This window comes from Carcharodon carcharias, chromosome 25 (assembly GCF_017639515.1).
Source record: "Carcharodon carcharias isolate sCarCar2 chromosome 25, sCarCar2.pri, whole genome shotgun sequence".
NCBI lineage: Eukaryota > Metazoa > Chordata > Chondrichthyes > Lamniformes > Lamnidae > Carcharodon > Carcharodon carcharias.
The window spans coordinates 16,552,957-16,571,026 of record NC_054491.1 but is presented as its reverse complement, the minus strand read 5'-3'; the positions used below and the strand labels follow the sequence as shown (position 1 = coordinate 16,571,026).

Sequence of the window (18,070 nt, the reverse complement as noted above, 5' to 3'; positions counted from 1 at the left end):
TATTTGCCCGCCCTCCCTAATTGTTCCCTCTTTGGCTTGGCATCCAAATTCCTCCCAAAACCCTGAAGAGCTGGGACCTTTATCCAAGTTAAAGGTGCAAGTTGTTGTTGTTGTTGTAAGGACTTGGAGCCAGTCAGACTGATTGAGCCTGGTTGCAGGCAGAGCTATTTCGACAGAGTGATGGTGAGACTGGCTCGTATGTGATAAAATGTCCGTGTGTTTGTTGAGTGGGTTTCTCTATTGTCTAATAATTAGTCAAGGGTAGAATCACCCTCAAGAGTGGCTCAAACAGGGGAGCTCCCAGGGTGCGGAAGTCATTGGGCACTCTCCACCTTTAAACACCGGACCCCATTAACTAAATGTTAGAAAATTATTAGAGATTTGGTTTTACAAAAAAAAAGGTAACTCTCCATCCTCCACATTATTGGCTTGAGCCTGCATATACTTTGCAGGTTTAGGTTGCCAAGCAACAGAATGCAGAGCCAGTCGCAATGAAGCTGTACCTTCTTTACATGGCAGCAATGAAGCAGCAGCCACAGGCAAGTTTCGTCAGGCTAAAAGCACTTCTGACCTCATGGGTAAACAATTTTTAATAGAATTCTCTGACTTGATCTGTCAATAATAATTGCACCCCTCATTAAAGATTTCAGGCTGTGAGAAATCATGAAACCGTGGCAACATGGTCAACAAAATGAAGCAAGAAGTCAGCATTCACCAGTGCAGCCAGACTATAGGTTCAAACCTTTGTCCAGGACTTATGCACATAGGTTGGTCCTTCAGTGCAACACCAAGGGATTGCTACATTGTCTTTTAGATGAGATGTCAATAAAAAACCCTGCCTTATGACTAAATGGACATTAAAGATCCATTGCACTACACGAAGAGTTCAACCAATGTTCTAGACAATATTCCTCCCCCATGCACCACCAAAACAGATATTAATCAATCATTAGCTATCTGTGGGATCTTGCTACATATAAAATTGTTGCCATGTTTGCCTACATAGCAGCAGTGAATGCACTACAGAGTAATCATTTGATGAGAAATGCTTTGGGGAGTCCTGGGGAAAAGGCTAAATGCAAATTCTCATTTTAACTTTGTTTCCTCATCTGCTCTTTTCAAGCTAAGAGGTGTCCTGTTCAATGGCCCTTAGACCATCTCCTAGCTTCACTCAGCAGAACCCGTTCCCTGGGTCATGTTAGTGCCATGTATGGCTCAGTGCTCCTACTTTTACTATTCAAACTGGGCCATGTACATAGACATCATGAAAACAGTGTCTGACTATATTAAATTGAATAAATGACGTTAAAATAAAAGCAAAAAAAAAAAAGCCTGAAGATTTTCACACAGCATTCAGGTTTGATTCACGTTGTTCCTGACCATATCAACAACTGCAGTCATAGAAACGTGTGATCAAATATGTTTCTTCATAGCCCAGTGATTAAAAATCTCATTTATTACAGTGGTTGGCAATAGCAGTCATTACAGATTGAAATCAAGACTTTATTTTAACTGAGAGTGACACAATGGTAAAACTGCTATGAGGCTGCTTCCAGCAGTTGTGTATTGGCACTTTGTCATTACAGATGGCTGCCAAGTAAGTAGGCGATTTGACCTCACGTTCACTCCTAGAACAGTCATTATGATGGTGCCGGGCACACTCAGCAACTGTTGTATTAGCAAGAGTGGGCAAACTTGATGAATTCTAAAAAAAAAAGGAGTTCAGAGTCATGATTACAGCCTGGCCATCCCAAACAACAGCTTGTATGTCCCTAAGGTGCCAATTTTTTCTCTTCCCTATCACCAGCCCTCACCCACTACCCGTTCCCTCCAGCACAGAAGGTAAGCTATGATTGCTGCAGAAAATTCCTTGGGGATCCACTGATGTTCCAAATACTTTGGATTCAGAATACTGTACTTGCTGCTGGTGGAATCTCAGGTTTCCAAAAATCGTGCAGGAAACAACTGAGTCCGGTCTAATGACAATACAACAACAACTTGCATTTATATAGCACCTTTAGTAAAGATTTCCAAGTCGCTTCACAGAAGCGCTACCAAACCAAAATTTGACACTGAGCCATCACTGAGATTACAGAGATAGAGCATCGAGGCCATGGAGGGATTTGAAAAGAAGGATGAGAATTTTAACCATGGCCAATCACGGAATAGCAATTGAATCTCTTGGTTAACTCATGAATGATAAGGCACTCATTTCCATCCTAAGAACCCTACTATGTTATAAATATATTTACTGGATATTGCAACAGTGTCAGTGTGTTGTTCAGAAGCCAAGAAATCTGTTGTAACACTACACCAGCAAAGAAATAGTTATCTTGCAGCCTGCTGGTCAACAACTAAAAATATCTAAACTACCCTAAAGGGCAAGAGAAACGTGAGCAACAGCATAACAGTTTGGATCTGCTGCTGATGCAAGAGAAGACTGAGGAGCTGTGGTTAAAATGGCAGAGTGAGCCGCCAGTTAGAAAACTTCTACAGTGAACGCCCCCTTCACTAAAAACGTAGAGGGAAAGTGGAGACTAACCTAGAGTCTGATGGAATACCCTCCACTTGCCTGGACGAGTTTAGCTCCCACAACACTCAAGAAGCTTGACACCATCCAGGACAAAGCAGCCTGCTTGATTGGCACCCCATTTCTCAAAAACTCACTCCTTTCATCACCTGAAACATTCACTCCCTCCGCCACCACTGCAGTGGCAGCAGTCTGTACCACCTACAAGATGCACTGCAGCAACTCAGTTCCTTCGACAGCACTCAAGGGCAATTAGGGATGGGCGGTAAATTCTGACTTTCCAGTGACATACATATCCTAAGCACAAATAAATAAAACCTCAATACCTGTTGACCGCAAGCCCTTGGTGACTAATTCTGCTTCTTTTTCCACAAGTATGCAAAACCTTCAATTTGTGAGTAGCACACCTGATTATCAGTTCAAATGCAGCCTAATAGGTAGGACATGAGGGCTCAATATGTCTCCGCAAAGATCAACCTCATCCCTCAGATATCGAGGTGAAGGAGTTTAATGCTGAGAAATTTAAACATCCATCTATATCTTTTGCCCACTGTCAACATTAAAAGTTTCCAATTTGGTACAGAATCGGTTAGCACAAAGTAACATTTCCTATGTCCCAGGAAATTGACTTAATCCCACACTCAGAGCATCTCCACTGCACTACTGTATTTAACACACTAGTCACCTTGTCTCTTCTCTAAGTGAGATTTGTAAATTTCATGTTAGTCAGTGCAGTGTGTGTGTTGTGCGCGTGACAGGTGGGAACAGGGTTGAAACTGTCCGAACTCACTGCACCCAGCATATCCTTTCCAGCCCTACAGTCCTCCAAGATAACTGTATTCCTCTAAATCTAGCCTCTTACACTTCCCTGATATTCGTCACTCCACCATTAGCAATATGCTAGGTCCTCAGCTCTAGAATTTCCTCCCAAAATCCCTGTGCTTCTCTTTCCTCCTTTAAACTGTTCCTTCAAAACCTACTTCTTTGACCAAATCTTTAGTCACCTGACCCAATATCTCTGCAACTATTTCAATAGTTCTGTTAAGACTCATACGAACTCGAAATGTTAACTGTGTTCCTCTCCGCGGATGCTATCAGACCTGCTGAGTTTTTCCAGGTATTTTTATTTTTGTTTTGGATTTCCAGCATCCGCAGTTTTTTGCTTTTTGCCAATATCTCCTTACTTGGCTCGCTGTCAATTTCATTTTGATCATGCTCCTGTGCAGCGCCATGGGATGTTCTACTGTGGTAAAATGCAAATTGTTGTCATTGTGGGGCAGTCATTTTCAGGCTTGGATTGCTCATCAGTAATGGAATACGCTCAATGCTTATAGGGTGGGATCTACAAGCGGCCAGCTGCTCCACAGTTTTGTCACCCAGGTGTAGGAAATTGGAACGTTCATCCCACCCTGTGTCATTGGATCTCAGCAGATTCCAGGAATGAAAGACATTTATCCCGTTTCATAATCCATACTTTCTGGGCTGCCTCACCACTACACCCTGCACAGGCTTGTCCAGCAGCACTGGTGTTCAACCCACTCCCCGCCCCCCCCAACAGCTCTGCTGCTGCTGCTGCTCCATGTTCACTGAAAGACGCGCACAAGCAACGTGCACAATCTTTACATCCCACTATCACAGAGAACTGGCGAGAGCAGAGGAACAAGGTTGGGTCACAACAGGCTTTCATAACATGTGAACAGAATGAAAGTAACATGCTACCATTGTTTGTGAGCAAATCTGTTCTGGGGGGGAAGCTGACAAAATCTAATAGCAAGGCACTCCCAATATTTACTGCACCCCTAGCCAAGCTGTTCCAGTACAGCTACAACACTGACGTCTACCCTGGCGGCTATGTGGAAAATTGCCCAGATATGTCCTGTACATAAAAAGCAGGACAAATCCAACTTGGCTGATTGCCACTCCTCAGTCTCTCCATCATCAGTAAAGTGATGGAAGGGGTCATTGACAGTGCTATCAAACAGCACTTACTCAGCAATAACCTGCTCACTAATGCTCAGTTTGGGTTCCATCAGGGACACTCAGCTCCTGACCTCATTACAGCCTTGGTTCAAGCATGGATAAAATAGCTGAGGTGAGAGTGACTGCCCTTGACATCAAGACAGCATTTGACCGAGTGCGGCATCAAGAAGCCCTAGCAAAACTGGAGTCAATGGGAATCAGGGGGAAAACTCATCGCTGGTTGGAGTCATACCTAGCGCAAAGGAAGATGGTTGTGGTTGTTGGAGGACAAACATCTCAGTCCCAGGACATCACTGCAGGAGTTCCTCAGGGTAGTGTCCTAAGCCCAACCATCTTCAACTGCTTCATCGATAGCCTTCCCTCCATCATAAGGTCAGAAGTGGGGATGTTCGCTGATGATTGCACAATGTTCAGTCATTTACGAATCCCCAGATACTGAAGCAATCCATGTCTAAATGCAGCAATACCTGGACAATATCCAGGTTTGGGCTGATAAGTGACAAGTAATATTCACGCTACACAAGTACCAGGCAATGACCATCTCCAACAAGAGAGAATCTAACCATCTCCCATGACATTCAATGGCATCACCATCGCTGAATCCCCCACTATCAACATCCTGGGGGGTTACCATTGACCAGAAACTGAACTGGACTAGCCATATAAATACTGTGGCTACAGGAGGTCAGACGCTGGGAATTCTGTGGTGAGTAACTCACAAGGTGCTAGGGCCCTTGCTGTTTGTAGTATAAATGATTTGTACTTAAATATAGAGGGTGTGATCAAGAAGTTCGCGGATGACATGAAACTTGGTCGGGTGGTAATTTGTGAGGAGGATAGCTGTAAACTGCAGGAGGAAGTCAATGGACTGGTCAGGTGGGCAGAGCAGTGGCAAATGGAATTCAACCCGGAAAACTGTGAGGTAATGCACTTGGGGAGGGCTAACAAGGCAATGGTAGGACCCTGGAAAGTACTGAAGGTCAGTATATTGAGTGCATATCCACAGATCTCTGAAGGTAGCAGGACAGGTAGATAAGATGGTTAAGAAGGCATATGGGATACCTGACTTTATTAGTCAATGCATAGAATACAAGAGCAGGGAGGGTTATGCCGGAACTGTATAAAATACTGATTAGGCCACAACTGGAGTACTGCATGCAGTTGTGGTCACCACATTATAGGAAGGATGTGATTGCACTGGAGAGGGTGCAGAGCAGATTTACCAGGATGCTGCCTGGGCTGGAGGGTCTGAGCTATGAGGAAAGATTGGGTGGCAGGGGTTGTTTTCCTTGGAGAAGCGAAGACTGAGAGGGGACCTGATAGAGGTGTATAAGATCATGAGGGGCATAGGTAGGGTGGATAGGAAGGCACTTTTTCCATTAGTAGAAGGATCAATAACCAGGGGGCATAGATTTAAGGTAAGAGGGAGAAGGTTAAGAGAGAAGTTGAAGAGAAATTATTTCACCCGGAGGGTGGTGGGAGTCTGGAACTCTCTGCCTGAAAGGGTGGTTGAGTCAGAAATTCATGAAGTATTTAGACATTCACTTGCATTGCCATAACCTCCAGGGCTATGGACCAAGCACTGGACAATGGGATTAGTGTAGTCAGATCTTTGTTGACTGGTGTGGACACAATAGGCCGAATGGTCTCCTGTGCTGTAGATGTCTATGAGTCTACCTCTTGACTCCCCACAGCCTGTCCACCATCTACAAGGCACGAGTCAGGAGTGCGATGGAATACTCTCTACTTGCCTGGATGAGTGCAGCTCCAATAACACTCACGAGCCTTGACACCATCCAGGACAAAGCAGCACTCTTGACTGGCACCCCATCCACAAACATTCACACCCTCCACCACCGCACAGTAGCAGCAGTGTGCACCATCTACAAGATGCACTGCAGCAACTCACCACTTAGACAGCACCTTCCAAACCTGTGATCTCTACCACATCGAAGGACAAAGGCAGCAGGCGCACAGGAACATCATGACCTGCAAGTTCCTCTCCAAGCCACACATCATCCTGACTTGGAAATATATCGCTGTTCCTTCACTGTCACTGGGTCAGAATCCTGGAACTCCCTCCCTAACAGCACTTTGGGTGTACCTACACTACATGGACTGCATCAGTTCAAGAAGTCAGCTCACCACCACCGTCTCAAGGGCAAATAGGGATGGGCAATAAATGCTGGCCTAGCCAGCGATGGCCACATCCTGTGAAAGAATAATAAAAAAGTATGTTACAAAAGTAAGACACCCCTTTACCTTTGGTAGTAACAGAAGAGATAGCACCAGGCAATGAAGGTGTGTCTCATAAATCTCCTATACAGTTAAGTGTTAGCAGATCTTGCTGATAAGAATAGTCATAGATATGAATATTTATAGCTGCTAATTTTCACTTGTGTTTTTCTGCAAAAATCATCACAGGAGCTTCAGAACAATTTTTGTTTTTAAATGCCACAATGCAGGAGGTGAAACTGCATTCTAGACTCAAACCACAAGGTCCAATGAACTGTATACCTAATCTGGCTATTTTAGCTAGTTAATATGCTTATTTAAATATATATGGAAACATAGGAGCAGCTGTAAGCCATTCAGCTCATCAAAGCCTGTTCTGGCATTCAATGAGATCAACGTTGATCTGTACCTCAACTCCATTTACCCACCTTCGCTGCATATCGATTGATACACCTCCCCAGCCAAATATTTGCTGACTCAGTCTTGAAATTTTCAATTGAACCCAAGCATCCACAGCCCTCTGGTGAAGATCATTCCAGATTTCCACCCCCCGTTCTATGAACAACTGCTTCTTTATTTCCCTCCTGAATGGTCCATCTGTAATGTTAAGATTACAGCTCTCTTCTTCTGAATATCTCCCCTGACCTGGAAATATCTTCTCTGCGGCTACCCTATCAAATTTCTTAAATCAGTTTAAACAACTTGATTAGCTCAGTCCTCAACTTTCTAAAACTCAAGGCAATGCAGGCTAAATTTTTGCAACCTACCCTTATAATTTAACCCTTTAAGCCCTGGTACGGTGTTGATGAATCTGATACTGTACCCCTTCCACTGCCCCTCTGCTTAGAAATGGCTGAGAGTTTCTCACATTGGTACTTAACAATGGCATTCCCCTGTTGTTTGAACAGTGATAGCAACCTGCTTAAAATAAACAAGGAGATCATCCATAGCAATTGAGAAGGTGTACTGAAGTGTGGCAGGATGTAAACATGACACAGGAAGCATGCATGGAACATGAGCAAAAACTTTTAAGGCCTTGGTAGAATAGTGGACAGAGAAATGTCTCATATAATAAATTATTTATTATATATAAATAATGCAATAGATTGTGTTAGCTGCTGTCACCAATCGCATTTCTAAGTCATAAATTGTTCAAAAAGTTGTGCTCAATTTAAGGAACATCAGCTCTGTGAATGGAGAATTTTTCATTTGTAGCTCTCAGCATTACAGTCAAGCATTTACAGATCAGGAATTAGACAGTGAACCTCACTTCTACCCAACAAACTGGCCTGGCCATACCTCAAAGTTCATACCTACAGTAGCAATGTAACATTTCCACTTCCCACACAGGCAGCATTACAGATTTATCGAGTGAGGTTATTCATTGCAGACCGGTAGTGGGCAGTTCTGCGATTTGGGTCCTCAACTATCAGGGAATGCTTTCTGACATCCAAGCTCAAATTATTTAGCAATCGTTTACCCAGCGTGTCTGGGTTGGATTCAAACATGGTTAAAGGACAACATTTCAGCCCAGTGGGTCAGTCAGCCAACAGATTTTATATATCATCCATGATGAACACATTCAACTCCCAACGTTACACACAAACCTCCCAGCTTTCCAGGTAGTGTGTGCAATCAGGAGGTTTACCAGCATGAACCAGAATCCTAAGCAAATATAACTATCAAGGTGATTCTAGATAAATCAGGAGGCACAAACTATAAACAGGGTGATGGGTTAATTAAAGGTCACCATATAAATAAATTTCAGGTATTGTACATAAGAGAGATTATGATGGATGTAATGATTGTACAGAACATATAATTCAAAACAGGTGCCCTTTAACTTATGGATAACTAGTTATTATCCTGTGCATCACTTACTGATGAATTTTCCAATCATTATTACTCTACATTCTTTACAAAACAAATCTAAAAAATGTGTACTTCAAACTCTCAACTCAAGACATGATCTACAAAAATACTTCTAGACCAATGTGCCCTAGGGCCAGACCTATGTTTCCAGCATGTTTCTTTCTTAGGCTTGCAATTATGGTTGTTTATCAATAAGTGATAAATTCACCATTTGTGTTTCTGCTGAGCCACAACAGGCTCGAGAGGGCAGAAACTCACTCCCCAGCAAAAGGTGATTAGCTCTCAGCTTCCCCGAGCTAGGGATGAGAAAAGCTCATCAAGTCCACTCACTGCTGGTTGCCAATCGACGATCCCCGATGGTAAGTTGAGTGGAGGGACACTAGGGGGGGGCTAACAGGACTAAGCTCACGTGATGTCCTCCAGGACCAAACGGTCATGGTCTCCGCTCATGTATGAGGACTTTGGCAAATTATGAGGTCGGGCGAGGTCAGTGCCCATGGAGCCATACTCCAGCAAAGAGCAGGACATTCAGGAAAAGATGGGAGACAACTGGAGGAAAAAAGTAAAAGGTCACAAAGCATGGACAATGCTGCATAGAAAACATATGCCAGATGCCAATGTCTCCAACACTTGCTAGTAAGTTACAAATTCCAATATTATAGTGACTCTCCAAAAATCCTCACCAGCTTGCAGACAGCCTCTATATTGTAGGTTTAAAATCTTGCTGTTCCTGACATGAGGAAACTCTGCAACCTCCAAACTCATGGATGCCCAATGCTCTATTTCACATTTGCACCTTCAATAGCGAACATACAAGTTTCATATAACAACTCGTATACATCCAGCAACTTTAATGTAAGGGATCATCTCAAAGCTCTCCACTTTGAACAGGGTGCACAGGGCACACAAGGGTCACCAGAGGTCCATGTCAAACCTGACCACTGGACCCACCACGACCAACCAGCTCTGACTGATGGAAATTGGTCCAAATGCCAACAGGACAACAATGGGAGACAGTCTAAGTACTGGAACCCAACAGGGCAAATGGTCCAACTACTGGAACCCAACAGGGCAAATGGTCCAACTACTGGAACCCAACAGGGCAAATGGTCCAAATACTGGAACCCAACAGCTTAAACCATACGACCTACCCCAATGCGACAAGCCTGGTCGTTCAGTGCTTTGATCCACGCTCTTTGCCAGTTATCCCTGAAGGATTTGAAGGAGAATAGGGACGTGACCAAACGCTTGAGTCCCGACGCCGAGGCGCTGTCTTCCCGGGAGCATCCCAGCTTTAAGAGGGAGCTGCAAAGTCCCAGACTGGCAGGAGGGCCGTGCTGCTTGGCGGCTGGCCCGGCTCGGCGTAAAATCCCGAATGAATACTGCACCAGCCAAGTCAACACGGTCACGATGGAGGCGGCAAACAAGAGGAGGAGAGCGAGCCAGCTAACGTCGTGAAAAATAGCCGGGGCAGAGGCGCTGCCGAACAGGCTAAAAACAGCAGCCATCACAGCCATGGGGACTGGGCAGCCTGTCCACACACACCGAAGAAAACAAACCGTCCCGATCCAACTTGGAAATCAGTCTGGCGCATTGGACAAACTATACCCTTCCCTCCCTCCTCACCCAGTAGTCCAGCAAAATGAAATAAAACTTGCCCTCCTCCTCCCCCCGCCCGCCCCCCCCCCCCCCCAAAAAAAAAACAAGGCTCACACACGTCTGTTTGCTACATTATATCGCGCAGGGAAATGCAACATTAAAAATGCAACTTTAGATCTAAGGTCGGATTTCCTCCTCCCCCCACCCCTTCTATCCCGGGCTGCAAGGAAAAAAATGATCCATTTAAGGGCCGAATAATCCTCCAATGTTCATCCTTTTATTGGACTTCGGGCTGAAGCGGATGAAATTGCTGGCGTGTCAGTTTCAGGCAGGTGATTTTCTTTCGCAGCCCAGGATGGTCCAACACTGTATCTTCCTGCTCTGGATCCCTGGCTGGATTCAATGTATCTGTTTCCCTGCTGCTCCGTCTGGGTCCCTCTTACTGAAGGTTTTGATATTTTGTGCCTGTGGGAGATTCAAAGCAAGGAAGGCAGTCGGACCCAGAATGAGTGAAGGCAGCAATGATTCACCCCCACCACCCCGCCACCCCTTGGTCGGGAGCTCAGACCGGAATAGAAACGGCTCCGGCCCAGCATTCAGAGCGCAACAGACAGAACAGTGACTGAGACACAGTGCGCAGGACAGAGAGAGAGAGAGTAACATTACACACAGAGAGGAGGAGGGTGCTGAGGAATAGGGGGTGAGGGGGAGGAATAGGGGGTGAGGGGGAGGAATAGGGGGTGAGGGGGAGGAATAGGGGGTGAGGGGGAGGAATTGGGGGTGAGGGGAGGAATTGGGGGTGAGGGGAGGAATTGGGGGTGAGGGGGAGGAATAGGGGGTGAGGGGAGGAATTGGGGGTGAGGGGAGGAATGGGGGTGAGGGGGGGTGAGGGAGGGGGTGAGGGGGGGTGAGGGAGGGAGGGAGGGGGGGTGAGGGAGGGGAGGGGGGGTGAGGGAGGGGAGGGGGGGAGGGGGGAGAAGGGGAGGGGGGAGGGGGGGGGAGGGGGGGGAGAGGGGGAGGGGGGGAGGGGGGGAGAGGGGGAGGGGGGGGAGGGGGTGTGAGGGAGGGGGGTGTGAGGGAGGGGAGAGGGGAGGGGGGTGTGAGGGAGGGGAGAGGGGAGGGGGGTGTGAGGGAGGGGGGTGGGAGGGGGGAGGGGAGGGGGGTGGGAGGGGGGTGGGAGGGGAGGGGAGGGGTGGGGAGGGGAGGGGGGTGAGGGAGGGGAGGGGAGGGGGGTGAGGGAGGGGAGGGGAGGGGGTGGGGAGGGGAGGGGAGGGGAGGGGGTGGGGAGGGGAGGGGGGTGAGGGAGGGGAGGGGGTGGGGAGGGGAGGGAGGGGGTTGAGGTAGGAAGGGGAGGAGGGGGGTGAGGGAAGGGAAGGGGAGGGGAGGGGGGTGAGGGGAGGGGAGGGGGGTGAGGGAAGGGGAGGGGGGGTGAGGGAAGGGGAGGGGAGGGGGGTGAGGGAAGGGGAGGGGAGGGGGGTGAGGGAAGGGGAGGGGAGGGGGATGAGGGAAGGGGAGGGGAGGGGGATGAGGGAAGGGGAGGGGAGGGGGATGAGGGAAGGGGAGGGGAGGGGGGTGAGGGGAGGGGAGGGGGTGAGGGGAGGGGAGGGGAGGGGGGTGAGGGGAGGGGAGGGGAGGGGGGGGGAGGGGAGGGGGGTGTGAGGGGAGGGTGGGGGGAGGGGCTGAGGGTGGGGGGAGGGAGGGGAGGTGGGTGTGAGGGAGGGGAGGGGAGGGTGTGGGGGAGGGGGGTGTGAGGGAGGGGGGGAGGGGGGTGTGAGGGAGGGGAGGGGAGGGTGTGGGGGAGGGGGGTGTGAGGGAGGGGGGGAGGGGGGTGTGAGGGAGGGGGAGGGGGGTGTGAGGGAGGGGAGGGGGGTGAGGGAGGGGAGGGGAGGGGGTAGGGGGTAAGGGAGGGGAGGGGGTAGGGGGTAGGGAGGGAGGGGGTAGGGGGGTAAGGGAGGGGAGGGGGTAGGGGGAAGGGAGGGGAGGGGGTAGGGGGTAAGGGAGGGGAGGGGGTGTGATGAAGGGGGTATGAGGGAGGGGGGTGTGAGGGAGGGGAGGGGAGGGAGGGGAGAGGGGTGAGGGAGGGGAGGGAGGGGAGGGTGTAGGGAAGGGGGTAGGGGGTGTGGGGGAGAGGGGAGGGGGTGAGGAAGGGGAGGGGGTAGGGGGAGGGGAGGGGGTGAGGGGGGAGGTTGAGGGGGAGGGGGAGGGTGGGGAGGTTGAGGGGGAAGGGGAGGGGGAGGGGAGGAAGGAGGAAGGGGAGGGGGAGGGGGGGTTGAGGCAGAGGGCGGGTGTGAGGGAGAGGGGGTGAGGTGAGGGGAGAGGGGGTGAGGTGAGGGGAGGGGGTGGTGAGGGGAGGTGAGTTGAGGGGAGGTGAGTGAGGGGAGGGAGGGGGAGGGGGAGGGAGGGGGAGGGGGGGAGGGAGGGGGAGGGGGAGGGGGAGGGGGGGAGGGGGAGGGGAGGGAAGGGAGGGGATGAGGGGGGTGAGGGGACGGGGTGGTGAGTTGAGGGGAGGGGGTGGTGGTGAGGGAGGGGAGGGGAGGGGGTGGTGGTGAGGGGAGGGGAGGGTGGTGAGGGAGGGGGAGGGGAGGGGGGTGAGGGAAGGGGTGAGGGAGGGGGTGTGAGGGAGGGGGTGTGGGGGAGGGGGGTGTGAGGGAGGGGGGGTGAGGAAGGGGAGGGGGTGTGAGGGAGGGGGGTGAGGAAGGGGAGGGGGTGTGAGGGAGGGGGTGAGGAAGGGAGGGGGTGTGAGGGAGGGGGGAGGGGGTGGGAGGGGGGAGGGGGTGGGAGGGAGGGGGGTGAGGGAGGGGGAGGAGGGGGGAGGGGGGGTGAGGGGGTGAGGGAGGGGAGGGGGTGAGGGAGGGGTGGGAGGGGGTGAGGAAGGGGAGGGTGTAGGGGGTGTGAGGGAGGGGAGGTGGGTGAGGGGGGGAGGTTGAGGGGGGAGGGGGGAGGGGGGGAGGTTGAAGGGGGAGGGGAGGGGGAGGGGGGGTTGAGGCGGAGGGCGGGTGTGAGGGAGAGGGGGTGTGAGGGGAGGGGGGTGAGGGGACGGGGTGGTGAGGTGAGAGGAGGGGGTAGTGAGGTGAGGGGAGGGGAGGGTGGGTGAGGGAGAGGGGAGGGGGGTGAGGGAGAGGGGGTAAGGGAAGGGAGGGGAGGGGGGTGTGAGGGTGAGGTGAGGGGAGGGGGTGAGGGGGAGGGGAGGGGGTGGGAGGGGGGAGGGGAGGGGGTGGTGAGGGGGGAGGGGAGGGGGTGGTGAGGGGGGGAGGGGAGGGGGTGGTGAGGGGGGGAGGGGAGGGGGAGGTGAGAGGGTGGGGAGGGGGAGGTGAGGGGGGGAGGTGAGGGTGTGTGAGGAGGGGGGTGAGGGGGGGAGACGGTGGGGGTGGTGGGGAGGGTGGGGGAAGGGTAGGTTGAGGGGGAGGGTAGGGTGAGGGGGAGGGTGGGGGGGACAGGTGAGAGGAGGGAGAGGCAGGGAAGGGAGAGAGAGATTGGGGAGACAGGAGAGAGAGAGGTGGGGAGGGGGGATGAGAGAGGGGTAGAGAGAGAAAGAGCTGACAGAGAGCGACATATGGAGAGAGATAGGGAGGAGGGGGAGGGAGAGAGAGAGGGAGGAGGGGGAGGGAGAGGAGAGAGGGAGGAGGGGGAGGGGGAGAGAGAGAGGGAGGAGGGGGAGAGAGATAGGGAGGAGGGGGAGGGAGAGAGAGAGGGAGGAGGGGGAGGGAGAGAGAGAGAGGAGGAGGGGGAGGGGAGAGAGAGAGGGAGGAGGAGGAGAGAGAGAGGGAGGAGGAGGAGAGAGAGAGGGAGGAGGAGGAGAGAGAGAGGGAGGAGGGGGAGAGAGAGAGGGAGGAGGGGGAGGGAGAGAGAAGGGCGGGAAGGGGAGAGGGAGGAGGTCGAGGGGGGAAGGGGGTCACGGAGAGAGGGACAGAGACAGAGGGGGGGGGAGAGGGACAGAGAGAGAGAAGAGGGGTCAGAGAAAGCGTTGGGAGGGACAGAGAGAGAGAGAGAGAGAGCAGGTACAGAGAGTGGGGACACAGAGAGAGAGTGAGTGGGGAAGTGACAGAGAGGCAGGGGGGCGAGGGACAGAGCGAGAGAGAGGAGGTAGCGACAGTTAGAGAGAGGAGGGAGGGATGAGAGAGAGGGGGGTGAGGGACAGAAAAGGGGGGTGCGGGGAGATAGAGGGTAGGGACCGAGAGAGAGTGGAAGGCCAGAAAGAGAGAGGGTGGAGGATGAAGGGACAGAGATAGAGGGGGGCTGAGGGAAGGGCAGAGAGAGGGGCAGATGAGGGAGGGACAGAAAGAGGACCCGGGGGGGAAGGACAGAGAGGGGACAATGAGAGAGGGGGAGTGACAGTGATGGGACAGAGAGAGGAAAGGAGAGGGAGGAAAGAGTGGGAAGAGACAGAGGGGGCAGGACAGACAGGGAGAGGAGTGAGAGGGACACATGGAGGGGTAGGGAGACAGGGAGAGGGGCAAGGGACACAGAGGGAGGGGTAGGGAGGGACAGAGAGGGAGGGAGGGGGATGAGAGAGGCATACAGAGAGGAAGGGGGAGGAAGGGACATAGGGAGGGTCATTGAGGGAAGGAAACGGATGGAGGGAATGGGAGGGTCTCAATGGAGGGGGAGGAGGGAGGATGGGCACTGAGGGAGGGACACAGAGAGAGGAAGGCAGAGGAAGGGTCACAGGAGAGACACACAGAGGGAGGGAGAGGTAAAGAGGGACACTGAGAGAGAGGGAGGAGGGAGGGACACAGAAAGGGGGAGGGTGATAGAGAGGGGGTGGGAGGGACACAGAGGGAGGGATGGACAGAGGGGGGAGGGAGAAAGGGGGGGGATGAAGAGAAAGAATGAGAGAAACTGAAAGGGAGGGAGGGAGAGAGAAGGATATGCGAGAAAGGGGCTAGACTGAAGGGACAGAGAAGTTGAAAGAAAGAGAGATTGGAGGATTAAGGGGGGAAAGAGGGGAAGGGCTAGAGTCTAGAGAGGAATGAGAGGAGGAGGAAGATGGGGCAAGGGGGAGGGAAGGTGGCTGGAATGGAGGGGGAAAGGAGAGAGGGAGATAAGACAGACAAGGCAGGAAGGTGGGAGGAAGAGAGAGGGAGAGATGTGAGGAAGGGAAAGCCAGAGGTGGCAGGGGTGGGTGGGGGGTGAGGGAGGCAGGTGGAAGAGGGAGGAAGGAAAGGTTGGAGAGGAGGGAGGTTGTAAAGAGAGGCATGGGGAGGGAGGGAAGTGGAAAGGAAGGAGTGATGGGCTAATGGGGGAGAGCGAGGAGGAGGGGGGGAGGGGGAGGGGGAGGAAGACAGAGTGGGGGCTGGGAGAGAGGGGGGTTGTGGAGGAAGGGAAAAAAGAGGTAGGAACAGAATCATAAAGGAGCAGTAGGGAAGAGGGAGATGGAGATATAGAAGGGATAATAGAGTAAAGTGAGTAAGCGAGAAAAGAGGGAGAGAGAAATAGAGGACAAATTTGCAGGGCAAAGCGAAGCTGCAATTCAAATCATAAGTTAATAATGTTTAAATGAAAGTCAAAAACATTTTAAATTTGCTCTACAAATGTAAACATTCTGTGACATTACACTCAAATGTTCATTGTACCATTCAACCTCACTGAGCACACTTTCCAATAATAACTAATTTTTTTCCTGGTTTGGTGTCAATGATAATTGTGTAGTTCGAACAGAAAATTTCCCTAAAGATTCCTTTTTTTGCAATGGTTGTCAGTACCATTTTTTATGTTGCATTTTGTAATACGACTGACCTGGGAGTCAACCACTCATGGTCTGATGATTATGAGATACTCTGGAGGTACTGTTGTAGAACTCTAGGAATTGAAGCTGATTTTCAAAAGGAGCCAGAGCTGATGGTGCCAGAGATATTTTGGTGCTTGTGTCTAGCACTATTATCAACATTTCCTCCTCAAACAACTCACAATGTACACGCATCCTGAATGTCACTCAAATTTGCAAAAATAAATTTTTTATCTGAGAGTTAAAGGCTGAGGCCCAGAACTGACTAGTCAGTGCACGTCTTTTACATTGGTTTGATTTTATTGCACTAATGTGAGTGTTTTATTTAAATAGCAGCAAATGTGTGGATATAGTAGCAGATCTTTAGGGAGGGCAGCAAAGTGACTGTTTAAAAAATTAGTACAGCCCAGAGCAGAGCCGAGCCACGATTTGAAAGAAAGAACGATTTATTTCAGAGGGTTGACCAAGCTGATATGACCTAATTAAAAGACATATTGTGGATGTAGATTTCCTTATCATTTTGGAAGAGATATTAGTTACAGATCAAACTGCTGCTGCCTTGATCCTTTATCAGGCATGACTTATACCATTTTGGAAGACTGTTATTAGTGGTACTCTCCTCCTTTAAGGAGGGAGGGCAACTTATGGATGACTGGCTTGTGGCTAATTTTAGCAGTTACTGGACTGTAGAAACAGGAAGCTTGACAGTATATCAGCTGTTATGTCCCAGAGATGAAAGGACTATGTTTTCCAACCCATTGCACCACCTATAGGACAAAAATATACTGATTCTCCAAGTACATAAAACTACACCTAATTGGAAAGCAAAGCCTCATACTTCAATAATTATTAAAAAAAATGTTTTGATGTCCACAGGATTTATTAGCAAAGTAGACTTGAGCATATGATCTAGGCTGACATTCAGTGCAGTACCGAGGAAGTGTTGCATGTGCGAAGTTTAGTTGAGGTCTTTCCGCCTGTTTAGGTGAATCAGGTGGAATGAAGATCCAGAGGCATTATTCAGAAAGAGCAGGTGACCCGGCCAGCCCCAGAATCCAAACCAGCAACAAAATATTGTGTGCAAAACTGGCTGTTCTCTTTGCATGTAACACAACCGTGACATATAACTACTTGTGACTTTCTAGATTTAGACACTTCTTAACCACTCATATACCATTGCCTGATGCTATCTGCAAGATCTTCAGCCAGAATTGACAATCATGATAAAAAGATTTGACTGGGAAGTCATGGCCTTTTGATTCCTGCCCTGTCCGACAGACTTGCAAGCAGAACACCCGCCAAGCTCCTTGGTTCCAGACACATCAGACAGGTGGCTGAATAGGGCAAAATTCTTTAGAAGGGATGAACCAATGCAAAGATACGATCATAAAAAGGAAACTTTTTTATTTTTATATTCATCTATTAAAGTGATAATTGTTCAAGAAATGCAACAGTGACGAGTATTACATTTTCTCATTTTTTTAATGGAGGAAGGAAATACTTATGGAAAAGAAATTGCATTTAAATAGCACCTTTCTGGTGTCTGTCATTCTTTGTGCATTACAGCTAACACCCACTTAGACTACTAGACAGGAAGATGGGTTCTCGATTCAACCCTTCCACGGAAGGATTGTCCGTGCAATGTCACACTAGATTATGTGCCCAAGTCCTGGAGTAGGAATTGAATTCACACATTTTTATTAAGGGACAAGAGTATTACACTAATTGAGTCAATCATACAAATATGGCACACTGTCTGAATACACTGATAGATCATTTTAAATCTAAAAATATAAATACATTGGTGCTAAGGGAGCAAATACAGCAATCAGACTGATTGATTAGATTATACACACCAAACCCAATGCTGCCACTGATGCAGATATATGGACACCCATTAACCTCTTTACGAATCGGTTAAATGCTAGGTTTATTATTCAATAAATGAATCACTATGGATTAATGTGAGTGATAAGTGCACATCATTCCCACTGCTTACACTTACTACTTTCCTTAGGAGTGATCGAATCTTGATTTTAGGTACATGCTCCAGAATTAAGCCGATTAGACAATTTTCAAAATCTTAGTCCATAAATTGTAAGGAATATATCTTTTTATTTCTGTTGAAC

At 49.9% G+C, this 18,070-nt stretch overlaps 1 protein-coding gene across 2 annotated transcripts in view; it reads right to left on the bottom strand.

The window, feature by feature from the left end:
- The window catches only part of c2cd2l (c2cd2 like), a 124,403-nt gene extending 114,170 nt beyond the window's left edge, over positions 1 to 10,233 (bottom strand). For both annotated transcript variants that reach the window (XM_041174563.1, XM_041174564.1), the window contains exon 1: positions 9,769 to 10,233. In XM_041174563.1, the coding sequence (XP_041030497.1) occupies positions 9,769 to 10,134 (366 nt within the window). In that variant the 5' untranslated portion in view covers positions 10,135 to 10,233. The remainder of the gene's footprint in view (positions 1 to 9,768) is intronic.
- Between the last annotated feature and the right edge of the window lie 7,837 nt (positions 10,234 to 18,070).